Raw genomic sequence first — 15,506 nt, 5'->3', positions numbered from 1 at the left:
ACTCGCTCTTCGCTGTCGCCCAGAAGAAGTACGCGTACATTTACGACCACACGGGCGCCGAGGCGCACTGCCTCCGCACCATGAGCGACCCCAAAGCGCTCGAGTTCCTTCCGTACCACTTTCTCCTCGCGTGCGTCGGTGGCGGCGGCGTCCTCTCGTACAACGACGTGACGACAGGGACGCAAATCGCCAACCACAAGACCAAGCTCGGCATGTGCGACGTCATGGTCCAGGTGCGTCATCTTCACCAACCCGCAGCATCGAGCATGGAGGTTGGCGTAGAACAAGCACAACGCCGTCATCAACCTCGGGCATGCGAGCGGCATCGTGACGCTCTGGACGCCCAACCTCAACGAAGCGGTCGTCAAGATCAAGTGCCACGACGGCCCCGGTAGGAACATGCCATGCAAAGACGACTCATGGATGTATGTAGTGCGCGGCCTCGCGGTGGACCGTAGCGGCAAGTACCTCGTGAGCACGGGCAGCGACCACAAGATGCGCGTGTTCGATCTGCGCACGTACAAGCAGCTGCACCAGTACTACCTCCGCGGCATCGCCGACGCGATCACGATCAGCGACCGCGATATGATCGCCGTGGGCTACGGCCCGAACGTCGAGGTGTGGCACAACGCGCTGACGACCAAGGCGCAGGCGCCGTACATGACGCACCGCATGCCGGCGCGCCAGGCGACGAGCATCCGCTTCCGGCCGTACGAAGACGTGCTCTCGATTGGCCACTCCAAGGGCCTCGCGAACATTGTGATTCCGGGTGCTGGTGAACCCAACTTTGACTCGTTCGAAGCCAACCCGTTCGAGAGCACCAAGCAGCGCCGCGAGACCGAGATCAAGTCGCTCCTCGAGAAGCTCCGTCCCGAGATGATTACGCTCAACCCGATGGCGATCGGCCGCATTGACGCGAACGCGAACGACGAGCATGGCGAGAAGATCGAGACGATGTACAAGGCCAACAACGAGGAGGCCGCGGGCAAGCCCAAGAAGAAGATGCGCGGCAAGAACCGCCCGTCGCGCAAGCTTCGCAAGAAGCAGCAAAACGTGGTCGACATTGAAAAGCAAAAGTACCGCGACGCGCTCGAGAAGAAGGCCAAGGACGAGGCCAAGGCCAACGCGGACAAGCAGTGGAAGGACAAGGTCGAGAGCGCGCCGACGGCCCTCAACCGCTTCTACAAGAAACCATAATCTATGTACTACTTCGCACCTTGCATCCCGCCAGCGTTTGTGGAGACAGGAGACCAGGCGATACAGCCGGTCATAAGGGATCTCTCCAAGTACCTATGGCAGGTACGCGCGCCATGCTTGGCGCTCGGAGCAGTCGACCTTGGAAGCCAGCATGGGCGCATGGGCGTTGCTCGCGACCGGTCATGGCGGCGATGCTGCGTCAATCGAGGTGCGGCCGTATCCGGAAATTCCGGAAAAGTCGAAAATATGGGATGCAAGCGCATTGGTGTTGTTCTTCCCGAGGGTCCTCGTCGCCACGAACCATCGGGCGACGGAAGCATGGCGGAGAGAGAAGATGGAGGTACGAAGACGCCAAGACGTCACGCATGGGGATGGCCATGCGCTGGACCTCGTGCTCGCCGGCCATGGACCTCCAGGCCTCATCAACGCGACGATGCTCATGAGTTTCCGTGGATAGACCTCGTCGCGGGCAAGAAGCGACGGGCACAGGACGCAGGACCATGGCCGACGAGCGCCGTGAGCGCCGGCCCGGCGTTTGTGCCGAAAGTGCGGCTCGGCAAGCGGTACCAAGCGACGATTCCGCCGCTGCAGTCGACCCTTGACGGCGCCGCGACCACGGCGCGCGCTCGGAAAGACGACGACGACGACGAGAACGACGACGGCGACATCGAGATGGATCCGAGCTCGGCGAGCGCGAGCCCGAGCATCCCCCACCAGGTGTATTCGATGGCTGCGCTCAGAGGTACCACTCTTCCATCCGACCGACGCGCTGAGTGTGACGACAGGCGACAAGCACGTCGACAAGTACATCAAGTTTGCGACCTCGCTCTGCAACGGGTACATGCATGGTACCGTACACGCGACGACCGCGAACGCGCTCTCGTACTTGCACCGCCACGGCAACGACCCGATCTCGGCCGCGTGCCACATCTACGCCGCCCACGGCTTTGGCATGCTGCCCGAGCCGCGCGCAACCGACGATGCGAACGCGAAAAAGTCGCAAAAGGCCAAAGTCCAAGAGTGGATGGTCCGCGCGCTTACGGTCATCGGCCACGACGTCATCGACGACGCCAGCGTGCGCGCGATGCAGGAGCTCGTTCGGTCGTGTCCGCCGTCCGAAGCCGAGAGCAAGGAGCTGTACGTTCTTAAGGCGACACTCCAGCGCGTTGACGACTGGCGGCAAGCGTGCGCGGATCTCGGCGACCGCAAGTGCACAGTCGCCGACATTCAAGCCTTGCTGTACACGGCCAAGGACCTCCGCTGCGTCCTATCAGAGCGTGACGCGCTCAGCGCACGGGTTGCTGCGTTTGAAGACGCCAAGAGCGTCCTCTTTAAAACCATGTACGACCGTCCAAAGGGCCGCAAGATGGTCAAAATCGATCTGCGCACGGTACCTTCTTGAGGATGGATGGAACTCAGATCTGACCATATCGGTGTAGCTCAAGGAGCTCCTCGGGCACGTGCAGCAGTACGCAATCCACTTTGGCCAAGAAGACACACTCGAGCGCATCATTTCGGACGCCGAGGATCTGGAGGCGCAGATCTCGTCGCTCTTGGCGATGGACAAGGTGAGCGTGCCGGCGATCCGGGACATCCTCGCGCGCGTCGATGGTGTCCCCGTCGACCTGCAGAGCATCGTTGAGCCGCTAAAATCCAAGATGGTGTCGGCGCAAAGATGGCTCGAGCGCGCGCGCAAGTGCATTCCGCCGACGAAGCGGCAGTCGTCTCGCAACGTGCACGAGTCGAATCGGTCCAAGATGGACCTCTCGACGGTTCACGACCTTGTGAAGAACGCGCCGATTGACGACCAGTCGTCCGAGATGCAGGAGATGGAGGACCTCCTCGCGTACGCCGACGAGTGGTCGACGCGCGTCCAGAGTGCGATTGCGGACGCCAACGCCGCGACCATTTCGGTGGACGCGCTCCGAGAACTGTTGGACGAAGGCCACGACATGCCTGTCGTCATGGAGCAGACGTCGCATCTCGCGGCCGTCATCGAAGGCCGCGAGTGGGTCGACGAAGCCACCGAGGCGTTGGCCGACAAGAGCTCGCTCGACCGTCTCCGTCACATCATCAAAGACGTGGGTCTTGTTCTGTCTACTCCATCGTGTCGACTTCCGTTTGCGTAGGCGCAAAAGCTGCGAAAGCGCATGCATCCCACGAGCCGCGACCTGTGGAAACCGAGCGTCGAAGTCGAGATGCTTGCGTGCATCGAGCAAGCCGAAGCGTGGCTCTCGGAGCTCCACGAGCTTCTTGGATCCGCGACGTGCGCGCGCCTTTTTGCGGGCGAGTCGAGTCGGTTCAAGGGGCCAAAGCACACAGTAGCAACCAAACCGTCGGTCGCTGCCGTGCAAGCCAAGCTGAGCGAAGCCGCCTCGTTGCGCGTCGACGTCAGCGCGTACATTGAGCCGCTTGAAGGCCTTCTCGGAAAATGCGCCGAGCTCGAAGCGCTATGTGCGGCAAGCCTCGCAACCACGGACGGCGACCAGGCGTTCCAGAAAGCATTGGCGGCGCTCGAGGCCTTGGACGCGTTCGCATGCTACGTCGCCAAGACGGACGACCTCCGAGTCGCCGTCGTCACGTCCCGGGATTGGCTCACGCGCGTGCGTGGCATCTGCAATGCCAAGCAAGTGTCGGGCCGGCGCCTCACCAAGCGCAGCAGCACCTCGGGCAACGACCACGGCGTCACCGCCGATGTGCTCTCGGCGCTCCAAGCGCAGTGCGACTCGCTGGTGTACCGCTTTCCCGACGACGAAGCCGCCCTCGCTGCAGAGGTCGCCGCGTCCGCAACGTGGCAAGCGCGCGTGCAAGCGTGGTTGAAGGACAGCGTCCCGTCGCTGCTGGACGCGTGCGACACGCTGCAATCGATGGACACGCAGTATGTGGCGGCGCGGCGTGCCTCGTGGGAAAATCTGCAGCAGCGCATCGCGGCGGCGCCGCCACCATCGCCAACGAGTGACGAGACCGTGACGGCGGAGCACCGAAACGACATGGACGACGAGACGGCGCCGCGCGAGAAAGAACGACGCTGCGACGCGACGCCGGTGCCCGTGATTGCGCACACGACGGAGCTGCCGTCGCTCGACTCGTCGATTGTTGTGGACATTGTGCGCATGCTCTCGGGCACACGACAGAAAGAGTCGAGTGACGCGGCGACGTCGACGGTGGACTGGCGTCCGATCTCGGACGCGATCGAGACGGGCCTCAAGTACATCGCGGCCCTCGAGACGCGCGTCAAGGATGACGAGCCCGAGGTCGAGACGAGCGACGCCGAGAAGGACGCGGTCCACGCCGTTGAAGGAGCGGCTGCGCAAGCGCTCGAGCTCCTCGGGCAGTCGAATGCGAGCATTGCGACAACCGAAGCGTCGATGCTGCAGGCGCTCATCAAGGCGCTCGACTGGTTTAGCGACGCCCGCGCCGTCATCCAAGGCGAGAACGTGCACACGCTGACCAAGATCGTCGAGACGGGTGGTGCGCTCATGGCGTCGAGCGCGCCGCCACATCCGAGGTGGAACGAGAGTCTCTTTTGGCCGCTGCCGCTGCTCGAAACGTTGCGCGCCGACACCCAAGCGTGGATCACGTCTCTCGAAGCGCGCCTGCACAGCAACGCGTTTCCGCTGGAGGACGTGGAGGCGGCGATTGCGCAGGCCGACGCGCTCCAGGCCGACGACCGCGTGCTCTGGGTCGAGCTCAAGAAGACGAAAATGTGGCTGCTCAAAGCGAAGAAGACGCTCAAGCCACGCGTGACGACCAGTACGCGCATGCCGCTCCACGCGGCGTCGGCGCTCGTCGAGGACGGGTCCAAGCTCAAGGTGATTGCGACGGCGTGGACGAATCTGCACACGCACGTGGCGCAAGCATCGGCGTGGGAAGAGCGCTTGAAGGCCTCCGGCCTCGATGCTGGGCACGCCAAGGTTGCCGTCCTCGTCGAGCTCCTCCACGAGTACACGACCGGTCGGTTCCTCATCGACTTTGACATGCACCGCGACGTGCTCGTGTCGGCGACGGAGCAGTACTGCATCTGCCGACAGCCGTACGACGGCCTCATGATCGGCTGCGACCTCTGCGACGACTGGTTCCACGATACGTGCATTGGGCTCTCTAAGGAAAAGGCCGAGAAGGTCGAGGATTATGTGTGTCCGTCCTGCGGGCTCCTCCAAGAGCTCAAGCACCTCCTCGACGGCATCGACGGGTCGACCAAGCAGCTCTTTGAGCTTGAAGACAAGGCCCATGAGAAAGCTTTTAGCGTCGCGATGCGCAAGGTCAAGAAGGAAGAGCGGGACGTGGACAAGGCGCACGTGGCCGTCATGGAGCTCCAGGCCCAAGTGACGGCGATTGGGCAGCACGTTCAGTACCTCGAGAAAATGCACGAAGAGACGCCGCCCAAGTACCTTCCGTCGATCGCGCTGCCGTTTCCGCAGCACCCGTCGCCGACGGGGATGCAGCCACTGTACAAGGCGTCCTCGTATCCGGCGCCCATGCTCCGGAGTCCGTATCACAACCACGCGGCAGGGTCGTCCATGAGCAGTCTCCCGCCGCTGCAGCCGCTCCCGAGCATCCTGTCCAAGACGAACGGCCTCCCGCCGCTGCTCGTGGACCCTCACCACAGCAGCAGCAGCAGCAACAACATGTACCACCACCATCATAATCATGGCCACCACCCGACGCACCACCACCCGTCGCACCTCCCGTCGCCGTCGCACCACGCGCCGATACAGTCCAAGCCTTTGGAGCCGAGTGCTGCCTCGGGCACGTCGGCGCAGGAAATCGAACTCACGCGCTTCAAGATGGAGCACTACAAGCTCAAGCAGCTGGCAGCCGAGGCCGAAGTGACGCTGGAGAAGGGCAAGGAGCGCGCGGTGGCCGCTCGCGGCGGCATTGAGACGCTCATCTCGACCCGCGACGTGCTGTTGCCGCAGGCACAGGCGTGGTGGCGCATGGCGTGCGCGCACCTCGCGTCGCTCGTGACCGAGAAGGACGCGTTCGATCTCAAGCAGCTGCGCGTCGTGGCGTCCATGTGCGAGCCGTACAAGGCGACGTTCGCCTCGGTCGCGCTCATGCAAAAGGTGCTTGTGACGATTCCGTGGACGGTGGAGGCTGTCTCGCTCCTCCACGGCCACCCCAAGCCGGCGTACGAAGGCCTGGACCGCGTACTCAGCGAAAGCTCGCACGATCCCAAGGCGCTCTCCGCCCTCCGCGGCGTCCTCACACGCATGGATGCGTGGGTCTCCAAGACCAAGAAGATCGTGGCCAAGCTCGTGAATACGGGCAAGAAGACGGAGACGGCCAAGATCCAAGCCGTTCTCAACGAGTACATGAAGCTGCCGCTCACGTGTCCGTGGGGTGCGCGGCTGCAGTCGTTCATGGCCGACGTGGCCGAGTGGGAGGCGTCTGGCGCGACGCCCGTGCTCATGCCGACGCTCTCGATCACGCCGCCGAGCTCCCCGATCGCGACGGCACCGAAGCGCAAGGCCAAGCCCAGTGGTAACAATCCCAAGCGCATCAAGACCGAAGACGACGTCTCGAAGCGGTCGAAGGCCAAGGCCGCCAAGGCGAAGAAGGCCGACAAGTGCGAAGACGACAATGCACATATGATCGACGTGGCCGAAGCGCCACCTCCGCCACCGAGCGCGCCGTAACCAGCTGCGTGTACCAGAGAGACCGACGCGGTCGTGGAAGTGCTCCAAAATAATCAAACCTCCGTGTCACCCATCGCGTTGGTGGCAACCACCTAGGTCGTCGCAGCCTCCTAGCTCGCCGAGCAGCGCTGGGTAATGGGCATGACGCGATTGCGAGACTGCTAAAGGCTCTGGCAAAGGCAGTCGCGCCCTGTGATTGCGGTTGATGGGCCACGAGCTCTGGCTGATGGTTGACGATGGTCATCCTGTCTCGGTTGCAGCTGCATCGCTTCCATGCACTTGTCTTCTTCTTCGTCGCATGCAGCGAATCGCACTGGATGCTGCGCTTGCCATCGCACCGATGTTGGCTCCATCATGGAAGCTCGGGTGCAAGGACGCAATGGAATCTCGCCGCCTGTGATTGGTCGAAATTCGAGGTCCGGGTTTGTTCCGGGCGAGTCGAGAACCATTTGGTTGCTGGACGTCGCAATGGGCACCGCCAACAGCAAGGACGCGCGGCCGGCCGAGAGCTCGACCTCGGCGAATACTTCGAACGAGTCGATGGCCGAGACGGCGCTGGACATCGTCCTCACGGGCCTCATGGTGTACACGTCGTACCGCTGCGCCGACTACCTCGTCAAGGTAGACAGGCGATCCGCGGGTCTCACCTCATGAGCATGCAATGTACTAGAGCATGGGCCCAATGCTCGACGACTTTTGGAGCGGCAGCGCGAGCAAGGCCAAGCTGAAGCGCCGCCTCCAGAAAGCGCAACGGCCCGTCTTTACAATGAACCACTACGAGTCGATCATCGCCGGCGACCTCGTGGACCCGAGCGATCTCGGTGTGGGCTTTGACGACATTGGCGGCCTCGAGGACCAGAAGCGCGAGCTGCACGACCTTGTCGTATTGCCGCTCCAGTCGCCCGAGTACTTTCAGTCGAAGCTCCTCTCGGTGCCCAACGGGATTCTGCTCTATGGCCGACCGGGCACGGGGAAGACGCTTCTCGCCAAGGCGATTGCCAAGGAGTCGGGCGCGTTCTTCATCAACCTCAAGATCTCGACGCTCATGAGCAAGTGGTTTGGCGAGTCCCAGAAGCTCGTCAAGGCCGCGTTCTCGCTCGCGCAGAAGCTCGCGCCGTGCATCATCTTTATCGACGAGGTCGACTCGTTCATGGGCGCGCGCTCGAGCGGCGCGTCCGACCCGACGTACAACTCGATGAAGACCGAGTTTATGGCGCTCTGGGACGGCTTTGTCGAGAACTCGCCCAACGGCGGCTTTGGCGTCATCGTCCTCGGCGCGACCAACCGCCCGGCCGACGTCGTACGTCTCTAGTGTGTCCTCCTCCATCTGCATTCTCAACGTGACGCGTAGGATGCGGCGTTTCTGCGGCGCATGCCCCGCACGTTTGAAGTCGAGCTCCCGAACGCCCAGCAGCGCGAGCAAATCCTCTCGGTGCATCTCCGCGGCGAAGCGCTCGGTCCCGACGTTACGCTATCGCAGTTGGCGCGCGAGACGGACAACTACAGCGGAAGCGACCTCAAGGAACTCTGCCGCGCCGCGCTCATGCTGCCCGTGCGCGAGCACATTGAGATGTGCCGCGAGCACCTCCGCGCCAAGCGTCCACCGCCGAGCGACGTGACGCGCCGCCCGCTCTCGCGCCGCGACTTTGACGTGGCCAAGAAGCGCGTGCAGGCCACGGGCGAGACGGCGTACGCGTACGCGGCGGCCAACGAGCCGCAGCAAGGGCCGCCGATGATGACGCCCGAGATGGTTGCGATGATGGCCATGGGCATGCAGCACTTTATGCAGGCGGCCGCGCGTGGCCCGAACAGCAACCACCAGTAGAAGCATAGTAGAGTAGCAGGTATGGACTAGACGACTAAGATGATGCATTTCGGAGTGCTACGACGATGGTTCTGGCTTCTTGAGGAGACTGAGCGCCGAGATGTTGCGCTTCACCGGGCGTCGGAGCGGCGGCGACGACGCGACGAGCACGAGACGCTTCTTAGCCGCCGGACGCTGTGGTCGGTCGGGTGTTTTCATGACCATGGGCTGGAGCTTGGTTGGCGGTGGCGGCGCGTTGGCGACCCGAGGCGAGTCAAACTCGGACGAACTCCTTGTGAGCGGGACCGACGACGACCTGCTGAGCAGACTACTCTTGATTAGTGGCTTGACCGTTGGCAGCAGAAACTCTTTAAAGGAGCCAAGCTGCTGGACGGGCTACGGTGGCAGTGAGAATCTGGTTTGCACTGGCGAGAAGCGCATACCAGTGGGTTGGTCGCGGCGGTGTGCGATGTGGCCTCTTGGCTAAGGACTTCAGCGATGACGTATTCGCTGCTCGATTGGCGCGTCATGGGCTCCTTCACGAGCTCCTTGGGCAGCGTGAGGGGCAGCTTTAACGCCTGCAAAAAACATGGTCAGTACGGAGGCTGGCCATGTCGTCGATACCGGTGCCGGCTTGGACTCTGTCGACTCGATTTCAAGCTCTTTCAAGAGCCGCTTCATTGTCTTGGGCAGGAGACGCTGGAATCTTGACACGATCGTGTCGAGGATAAACCACGAGAAGGCCGAGTGCTCGTGATGCAGCTGCTCGTGGCTGCTGCTCTGCATCGAGGCAGCGTCCATGGTCATCGCCAAGAGCGAGAGCAGCGAAATAAGCTCCTTCTTCTGGACCTTGGACCATGGGTCCTCTTTCACACTTGCTTGCAGCGTTAAGCGACAGAGCACCTGCAGCTGGAGCAGCGCCAGCTTGTTCGCAGGCGCGTCCTTGCCCTTGAACGTCGCTGCGGGCAGGATAAGCTGGGCGAGGCCATCCGACGCAGCCGTCGACTTGGCCATCGCGACGCACGCGTCGGCGAACGCGGCCGTCTTGTCGTCGCTCGGTGTGCCCGTCGCCGCCGCTGCGTACAGAGCTCTCACGTCTTTCGCCATCGTTTCACAAGTCGCAAAGGCGCCAATTCGGTTAAGTCCGACTTGAGCGTTAAATCCGACTTGAGCCAGCAAGCCGAAACCGTTAAGCGAAACCGGTTCCAGCATCCACACAGCGCTGCTTCGACGACACCAGCGTGCATTGGCGCCCGTCCTACCAAAGCAAGACAACCACAGCGTCTGGATCAGGCGGTACGAGCGCTACATCGGTGGCCACAGCTGGATCAACGACGGTTCTTCTTCTTGCAAGCCCAACCTTACGGTTAAATGGCGAAATTGGGTGAAATCAGACATCTTGCATTTATCGGGTTGCCAGCCACGAGCGCCACAGCCAAAGGCGGTTGCAGGCGACCAAATGCACACGCATTTCCAAGCTTGAATAGGCCAAGGCGCTGGATGGCGCAGGTGCTCCGAGGACTCGCCGTCTCGGCCCCAAACCGCAACGTGGGGCTGCTGGGCGGCGCCATTTCTCTTTAAGTACGGTCTGCTCCTAACATACGAAATTGTAGAGGGATTTCAGACCTCGTTAAAGTACGCATCGTACTTGGCCGAGCGTGTTTTGGCGGCAACGATCCATTTTGGGTTGTCGATCATGGAGGACGAGACGTATATGGACGAGGCGACGTCGGGCGTCGTCATGGCGGTCAACATCCGCCACAAGAAGACGCAGAACGAGGTCGGCGTCGCCGTGCGCCGGCCCCGCGCCCGCAACTCGTGCGTCCGCAACGCTGACGGCGAGGACAAGAACCAGTGGGAGCTTGTCCTGTACGCGTTCACGGACTGTAACCAGCTCTCAACGCTCGACAACCTTCTCGTGCAGGTGAGCCCGACCGAGTGTATCGTCTCGGACACGACCAACGACACCGAGGCCAAGCCGCTGCGCCTGCTGCTACAGGCCCACTCGATCGAGCGCGTCGTCGCACCCAAGGCCCGCTTCAAGCACGTGGCGTCAGTCATGGAAACCCACCTCTGTCGCTTGCTGGGCGTCTCGTCCGTTCTGGCTTCGCACCGCCATGAGCTCGAGATGGACCTTGCGATGGGCGCGCTTGCCTGCGTGCTCGAGTCGCTCTCGGTTCTCACGGACGCCGATGGGTTTGGCACGTACTCGCTCTCGATTGGCGACATGGACTCGTTCTTGCAGCTCGACCGCGCCGCCTTGACAGCGCTTAATCTGCTGCCTGACCCGCTTCTCGCGGGCAACACGACCATCTCGAACGGCAGCATCCTCGAGCTTCTCAACCGCGGCAAGACCGCGATGGGGAAACGCCTCCTCGAGCGCTGGATCCGCATGCCCCTCGTTGACGCCGACCAGATCGCTGCGCGCCAAGACGTGGTCGAGCTCTTTGTCGACGAGTCGAGCTTGCGCATGGAACTCCTCGACGAGTGTATGAAGTCGATGCCGGACCTCGAGAAGCTCGCGCTCGCGCTCGACAAGCAGAAAAATGTCAAGCTCGACGCCCTCGTCGCGGTCTACGACGCCGCCAAGTACGTTTTTCCACGTGTGCTTGCGGCCATCCGCCCGCACGACCGCCTCCAAGCGTCGTTCACGACGCCGCTCGCCAAGGTCGTCGACGACTGCGCCGGGTACATCTCGCTCATCGAGGAGCTCGTCGACTTGAACGCGCGGCCGCACGTGACCGTGAACGCCAAGCACGACCCGGCGCTCATGGAGCTCAAGCGCAGCATGCAAGAGACCGAAGCCGAGATCCAAGACGAGCACGAGCGCGCCCGCGACGACATTGGCGGCGACATCAAGTGCGAGAAGGACAAGGTCCGCGGCTTCGTCTTCCGCATCATCGACAAGAAGCAGGAGGAGCGCGTGTCCAAAGTCCCCGGCGTCCACATCTGCCAAGTGCTCACCAACGGCTTTTACTTTGTCACGCCGACGCTCAAGGCGCTCGCGAAAGACCACATGGGCTTTGTAAAGGAGTACGAGGTGCGCCAAGCCCACATTCTGTCGGCGGCCATCGAGGTCGCGGCCACGTACGTGCCGGTCGTCGAGTCGGCCGCGAAGCTCGTCGCCGCCCTCGACGTCCTCCTCGGGTTTGCCCACGTGGCGTCCCACGCGAGCTACTGCCGCCCGGTCCTTGGGACGTCGGCGGTGGCGCTCCAGCACGCGCGGCACCCGTGCGTCGAGCTCCAGGACGGCGTCGAGTTCATTCCCAACAACATTGAAATGGACGCCAAGAGCTCGCGCTTCCAGTTGCTCACGGGGCCCAACATGGGCGGCAAGTCGACGTACATTCGGTCGCTCGGTGCGATTGCCGTCATGGCGCAGATTGGCAGCTTTGTGCCGGCCTCCTCGGCCATGGTACGCACACCGTTGGTCGTCCTTCTCCTCATGTCGTATTAGCTGCCGATCATGGACCGCCTCCTCGTGCGCGTGGGCGCCGGCGACATGCAGCAGCGCGGCGTCTCGACGTTCATGCTCGAGATGCTCGAGGCGTCCGTCATCTGCAAGAAGGCGACCGCCAAGTCGCTCGTCATCATCGACGAGCTCGGCCGCGGCACGTCGACGTACGATGGCTTTGGCCTCGCGTGGGCGATCTCCGAGCACCTGCTCGCGCGCGGCTGCTGGTGCGTCTTTGCGACGCACTTTCACGAGCTCACGGCGCTCGCGACGGGGCAGACGCACGCCGGCATCGTCAACAAGCACGTGACGGCCGTGACGACGAGCGACGCGATCGCGATGGTCTACGAGGTCCGCGACGGTCCGTGCCTCGAGAGCTTTGGGATTTACGTGGCCGAAATGGCGGGCTTTCCAAAGGACGTGGTCGCGCACGCCAAGCGCAAGGCGAAGGAGCTCGAGCACTTTGAGATGCCCAACCCGCGCAAGAAGAAGACGCGGGCCGACCCGGTCGGGTTTCGCGCCGCCTTTGCATCGTTGCCGCTGAGCACGATGAGCGACGCTGACGTCGTGGCGGCCGTCAACCAGCTCCTTGACGCGTAGACTCACAAATACACCATGTTGTGTGAAGCGAGGGAGCGGCCAGCATGAGAGCGCAAGAGAGGAGGACGACGACGAAGAAGAAAGCACTGTCGTCAATATAGTAATATCTATTCCTGTCCAGCCTTAAAAGAGCGGCCGGGTCTGCGTCTGGCGCTTGGCGCCCAGTCGGTCGAACTGCGAGATCATCGAAGTCGTGCGCGCGGCGAGGTCCTTGGTCTTGGTGATGACCTGGCGGTAGACCGAGTCGACGCGCGGGTCCATGACGATCACGTCGCGCTGCGAGTCGATCTTGGCGTCGAGGCGCGCGTGGCGGATGAGGTCGACGATCCAGCGCTCGGCGTCGCCCTTCTCGTTCATCGCGAGCTTCTCGGCGAGGAGCGAGATGTCGATCGTCTCGTGGATGCGGCAGTAGATCTCGAAGCTCAGGAGGCGCGCGTTCTCCATAAAGTCGGCCATGTTCTTCTCGTAGAGGAAGAAGTCGGACGCGAGCACGTTCTTGCACTCGAGGAGCTGGACCTGCGCGAGCTCGAAGTCAAAGTGCACGTAGAGGCACTCGATGAACTCAATGATCGGGTCGCGGTACGCCTTGGCGTCGACCTGCACGATGCGCAAGAGCTCCTTAATGAGGTGGCGGCGCTTCTTGTGCAGGATGACGCCGGCCGCGAGGTACCGCATGAGCCACGGCGCGTTGGTCTGGATCGCCTCGAGGCAGCGGCTCTGCAGCATAAAGTCCACGATGGCGTCACGGCCGTCTTCGTGCCACGCAAACACGAAGAGCGACCAGTGGAGGAGCCACGTGCGCATCTGGAGCTGCTCGAGCGGGGCCTTCCCGCTGGCGTCGATCGCTTCGTTGAGGCGCGTAATGTCCGCGAGGGCGTCTTCCCACCGGAAGATGAGGATCTCGGTCGCGAGCTTACCCCAGAGCGCGTTCATGTACTTGTCCGAGCCCGTGGGCACGAGGAGGCCATAGTACGTCAGATACGTCAAGGCATCCTGGTAGTTGCCGCACTCGTACTGGAGCTTGGCGTACGTGTAGAGGCCTTCCAACACCGTCGAGGTCACGCCGTGGTTCTGCTCGAGGTAGACCGCGGTCAGGAGGCTGTCGTTCTGGAGCGCCATGACCTTCTCCTGGTTATCGAGCAAGTCCAAGATCGGTTTGCACGAGGCCTTGGCGGCGCTGACCGCTTCCAGGATCGCCTTGCGGCGCTGCTCAAACTCGGCGGGCACCTTGGCGGCGCCGTGGAGCGACTGGTAGATCTCCACGGCGAAGTCCGTCATGCTCGTGGGCTTCAAGAGGTCGAGCTTGGCCGCGAGGAGCTGCTTCTCGTCGTACATCTCGTTGGTGGTGAGGAACTCGATGAGCGGGAACATGAAGTGGAGGTCCATGAAGGGCGCGACCGTGTTGGTGAGGTCGTACTTGGCCATCGCGACGCCGTCGCCGTGCTTGGTCGTCGTCTCCGCCATCTTGGTTGCTGCCACGGAAAATGAGATTGAAAGTCGACTTCACCACTGGCTGCAAGCCAACCAACAATCGAATGACTTGGCTTCAGTATGCTTTTCACGCGCCGCGCGCTGATTGGGCATTGGCATGCCCATTACTGTGAGACTCGATATCGGATCCCAGAGACTTTCCTCGGCCACGGACGCGGCGACGCCCGTTGAGGCCACAACGTGCTGTTCGTTCTTGAGCCATCTTCTATTAGGAGCTTAGTTCCCATCGCTAGGTAGTAAGAAGCAGTGGTGGGAATTCTACAAGCGTCCCATGCTGGTCGACAGCTCTGGTGGGAAGCTCTGTGAAACACGCTATTTGAAACGGTACGACCTATAGGCAGGCTCATACTACGCGAGATGGCGTCGTTTCCTTGGCATGCCAAGCTGCTTCAACACACTTCGACGCGACCAATCCACCGACGCAACTTGCTGCATGCGCGACCAGGAGCTCGTTTTCGGGTGGCAAACAGGCTGCTCCGTACGCTCGAACGACTAAGGAACATCGGTGACATCGACAGCAGCGACGCAGCCTCGTCCGTTCTTGGGCACTTTGCTACCGGATGGTACGGATAAAGATCGCGTTGAAGATGATGCTACACTTCGGCAAAGATGCTACAAGCTGCAGTAGATCCCTGCACATACTACTAGTAGTGTAGGATTCCATGTTGGCGGTTCCCAGCGGCTTGGTGCGTGAGGATCCATAGCCTCTGCGTGCGCAACCGCGCGATCGCTGGTCTGTTCAGAGCCCTTTACGCAGCAGTATTTTACTTCGCGCAGAAGCCAGCGCTTCATGACGCAAAAGCGTCGTACAGAAAGCTCGGAGGCTGCTTTTACCATAGGAGGAAGCAAGAGACCTCATTTACAAACGTGAACTGTTCTACCATGATGACGACGACGCCCACTCCGATGCTTGGCTTCCTTGCGCTCTACATGCCGCGCACGAGTGCCAAATCCCAGCGCTACCTCGCCGCTGGCCTCCTCATGGCCATGCTCGTCCGCACCCTCGGGATGCGTCGCGTGCTTCTCGGCCTCCGCCCTTTTGTCTACAAGCTTTTGACTGCTGCCAAGGCAGCGTACGACACCCAGCTCCGTCCGTTGCTTGGCAGTGCCCAGACCATTGAGGCGCTGCAGACGACAGTCGCCGCCAAAGACACCACGATTGATGACCTCGCCGCCAACGTCGCCAACCTCCATGAAGCCGCACGGGTCCAGCGCGTGGCAACGACCGAGATCAGCGCCGACCTTAAGGTCCAAGTACATAATTTGAAGATTCGGCTCCACCGCACGACCGAGCGCGCAGCCCAAAGCACAGAGGCGCTGC

At 62.1% G+C, this 15,506-nt stretch overlaps 6 protein-coding genes across 6 annotated transcripts in view; 4 read left to right on the top strand and 2 right to left on the bottom strand.

Moving 5' to 3' along the window:
* Positions 1-1,197, top strand: part of SPRG_18957 (hypothetical protein) — a gene marked incomplete at both ends in the record, with an annotated part of 1,907 nt that extends 710 nt beyond the window's left edge. The window contains 3 exons of the mRNA XM_012339434.1: positions 24-233; positions 283-391; positions 434-1,197. Of these exons, the coding sequence (XP_012194824.1) occupies positions 24-233; positions 283-391; positions 434-1,197 (1,083 nt within the window). The remainder of the gene's footprint in view (positions 1-23; positions 234-282; positions 392-433) is intronic.
* Positions 1,198-1,531: 334 nt separating this feature from the next.
* On the top strand, positions 1,532-6,926 carry SPRG_01052 (hypothetical protein; the record flags this gene model as incomplete). Its single annotated transcript, XM_012339253.1, has 5 exons — positions 1,532-1,640; positions 1,694-1,939; positions 1,983-2,587; positions 2,637-3,278; positions 3,327-6,926. 5 exons carry the CDS (start codon positions 1,532-1,534, stop codon positions 6,834-6,836), a joined length of 5,112 nt encoding a protein of 1,703 aa, XP_012194643.1. The 3' UTR covers positions 6,837-6,926.
* Positions 6,927-7,284: 358 nt separating this feature from the next.
* SPRG_01051 (hypothetical protein) lies at positions 7,285-8,714 on the top strand. The gene is made up of 3 exons (XM_012339252.1): positions 7,285-7,457; positions 7,507-8,136; positions 8,188-8,714. The coding sequence occupies exons 1-3, from the start codon at positions 7,305-7,307 to the stop codon at positions 8,659-8,661; spliced, it is 1,257 nt and encodes a 418-aa protein (XP_012194642.1). The 5' UTR covers positions 7,285-7,304; the 3' UTR covers positions 8,662-8,714.
* Positions 8,689-9,747, bottom strand: SPRG_01050 (hypothetical protein; the record flags this gene model as incomplete). The annotated part of the gene is made up of 3 exons (XM_012339251.1): positions 8,689-9,036; positions 9,084-9,218; positions 9,265-9,747. 3 exons carry the CDS (start codon positions 9,745-9,747, stop codon positions 8,719-8,721), a joined length of 936 nt encoding a protein of 311 aa, XP_012194641.1. The 3' UTR covers positions 8,689-8,718.
* Positions 9,748-10,329: 582 nt separating this feature from the next.
* On the top strand, positions 10,330-12,781 carry SPRG_01049 (hypothetical protein). Its single transcript, XM_012339250.1, has 2 exons — positions 10,330-12,055; positions 12,098-12,781. The coding sequence occupies exons 1-2, from the start codon at positions 10,337-10,339 to the stop codon at positions 12,692-12,694; spliced, it is 2,316 nt and encodes a 771-aa protein (XP_012194640.1). The 5' UTR covers positions 10,330-10,336; the 3' UTR covers positions 12,695-12,781.
* Positions 12,777-14,197, bottom strand: SPRG_01048 (hypothetical protein). Its single transcript, XM_012339249.1, has one exon. It carries the CDS (start codon positions 14,156-14,158, stop codon positions 12,818-12,820), a length of 1,341 nt encoding a protein of 446 aa, XP_012194639.1. The 5' UTR covers positions 14,159-14,197; the 3' UTR covers positions 12,777-12,817.
* Between the last annotated feature and the right edge of the window lie 1,309 nt (positions 14,198-15,506).

This window comes from Saprolegnia parasitica (assembly GCF_000151545.1).
Source record: "Saprolegnia parasitica CBS 223.65 unplaced genomic scaffold supercont2.2, whole genome shotgun sequence".
Classification (NCBI taxonomy): Eukaryota; Oomycota; class Saprolegniomycetes; order Saprolegniales; family Saprolegniaceae; genus Saprolegnia; species Saprolegnia parasitica.
Note: the sequence above shows the minus strand (reverse complement) of the source record. Positions and strands in the feature narration are given on the sequence as shown.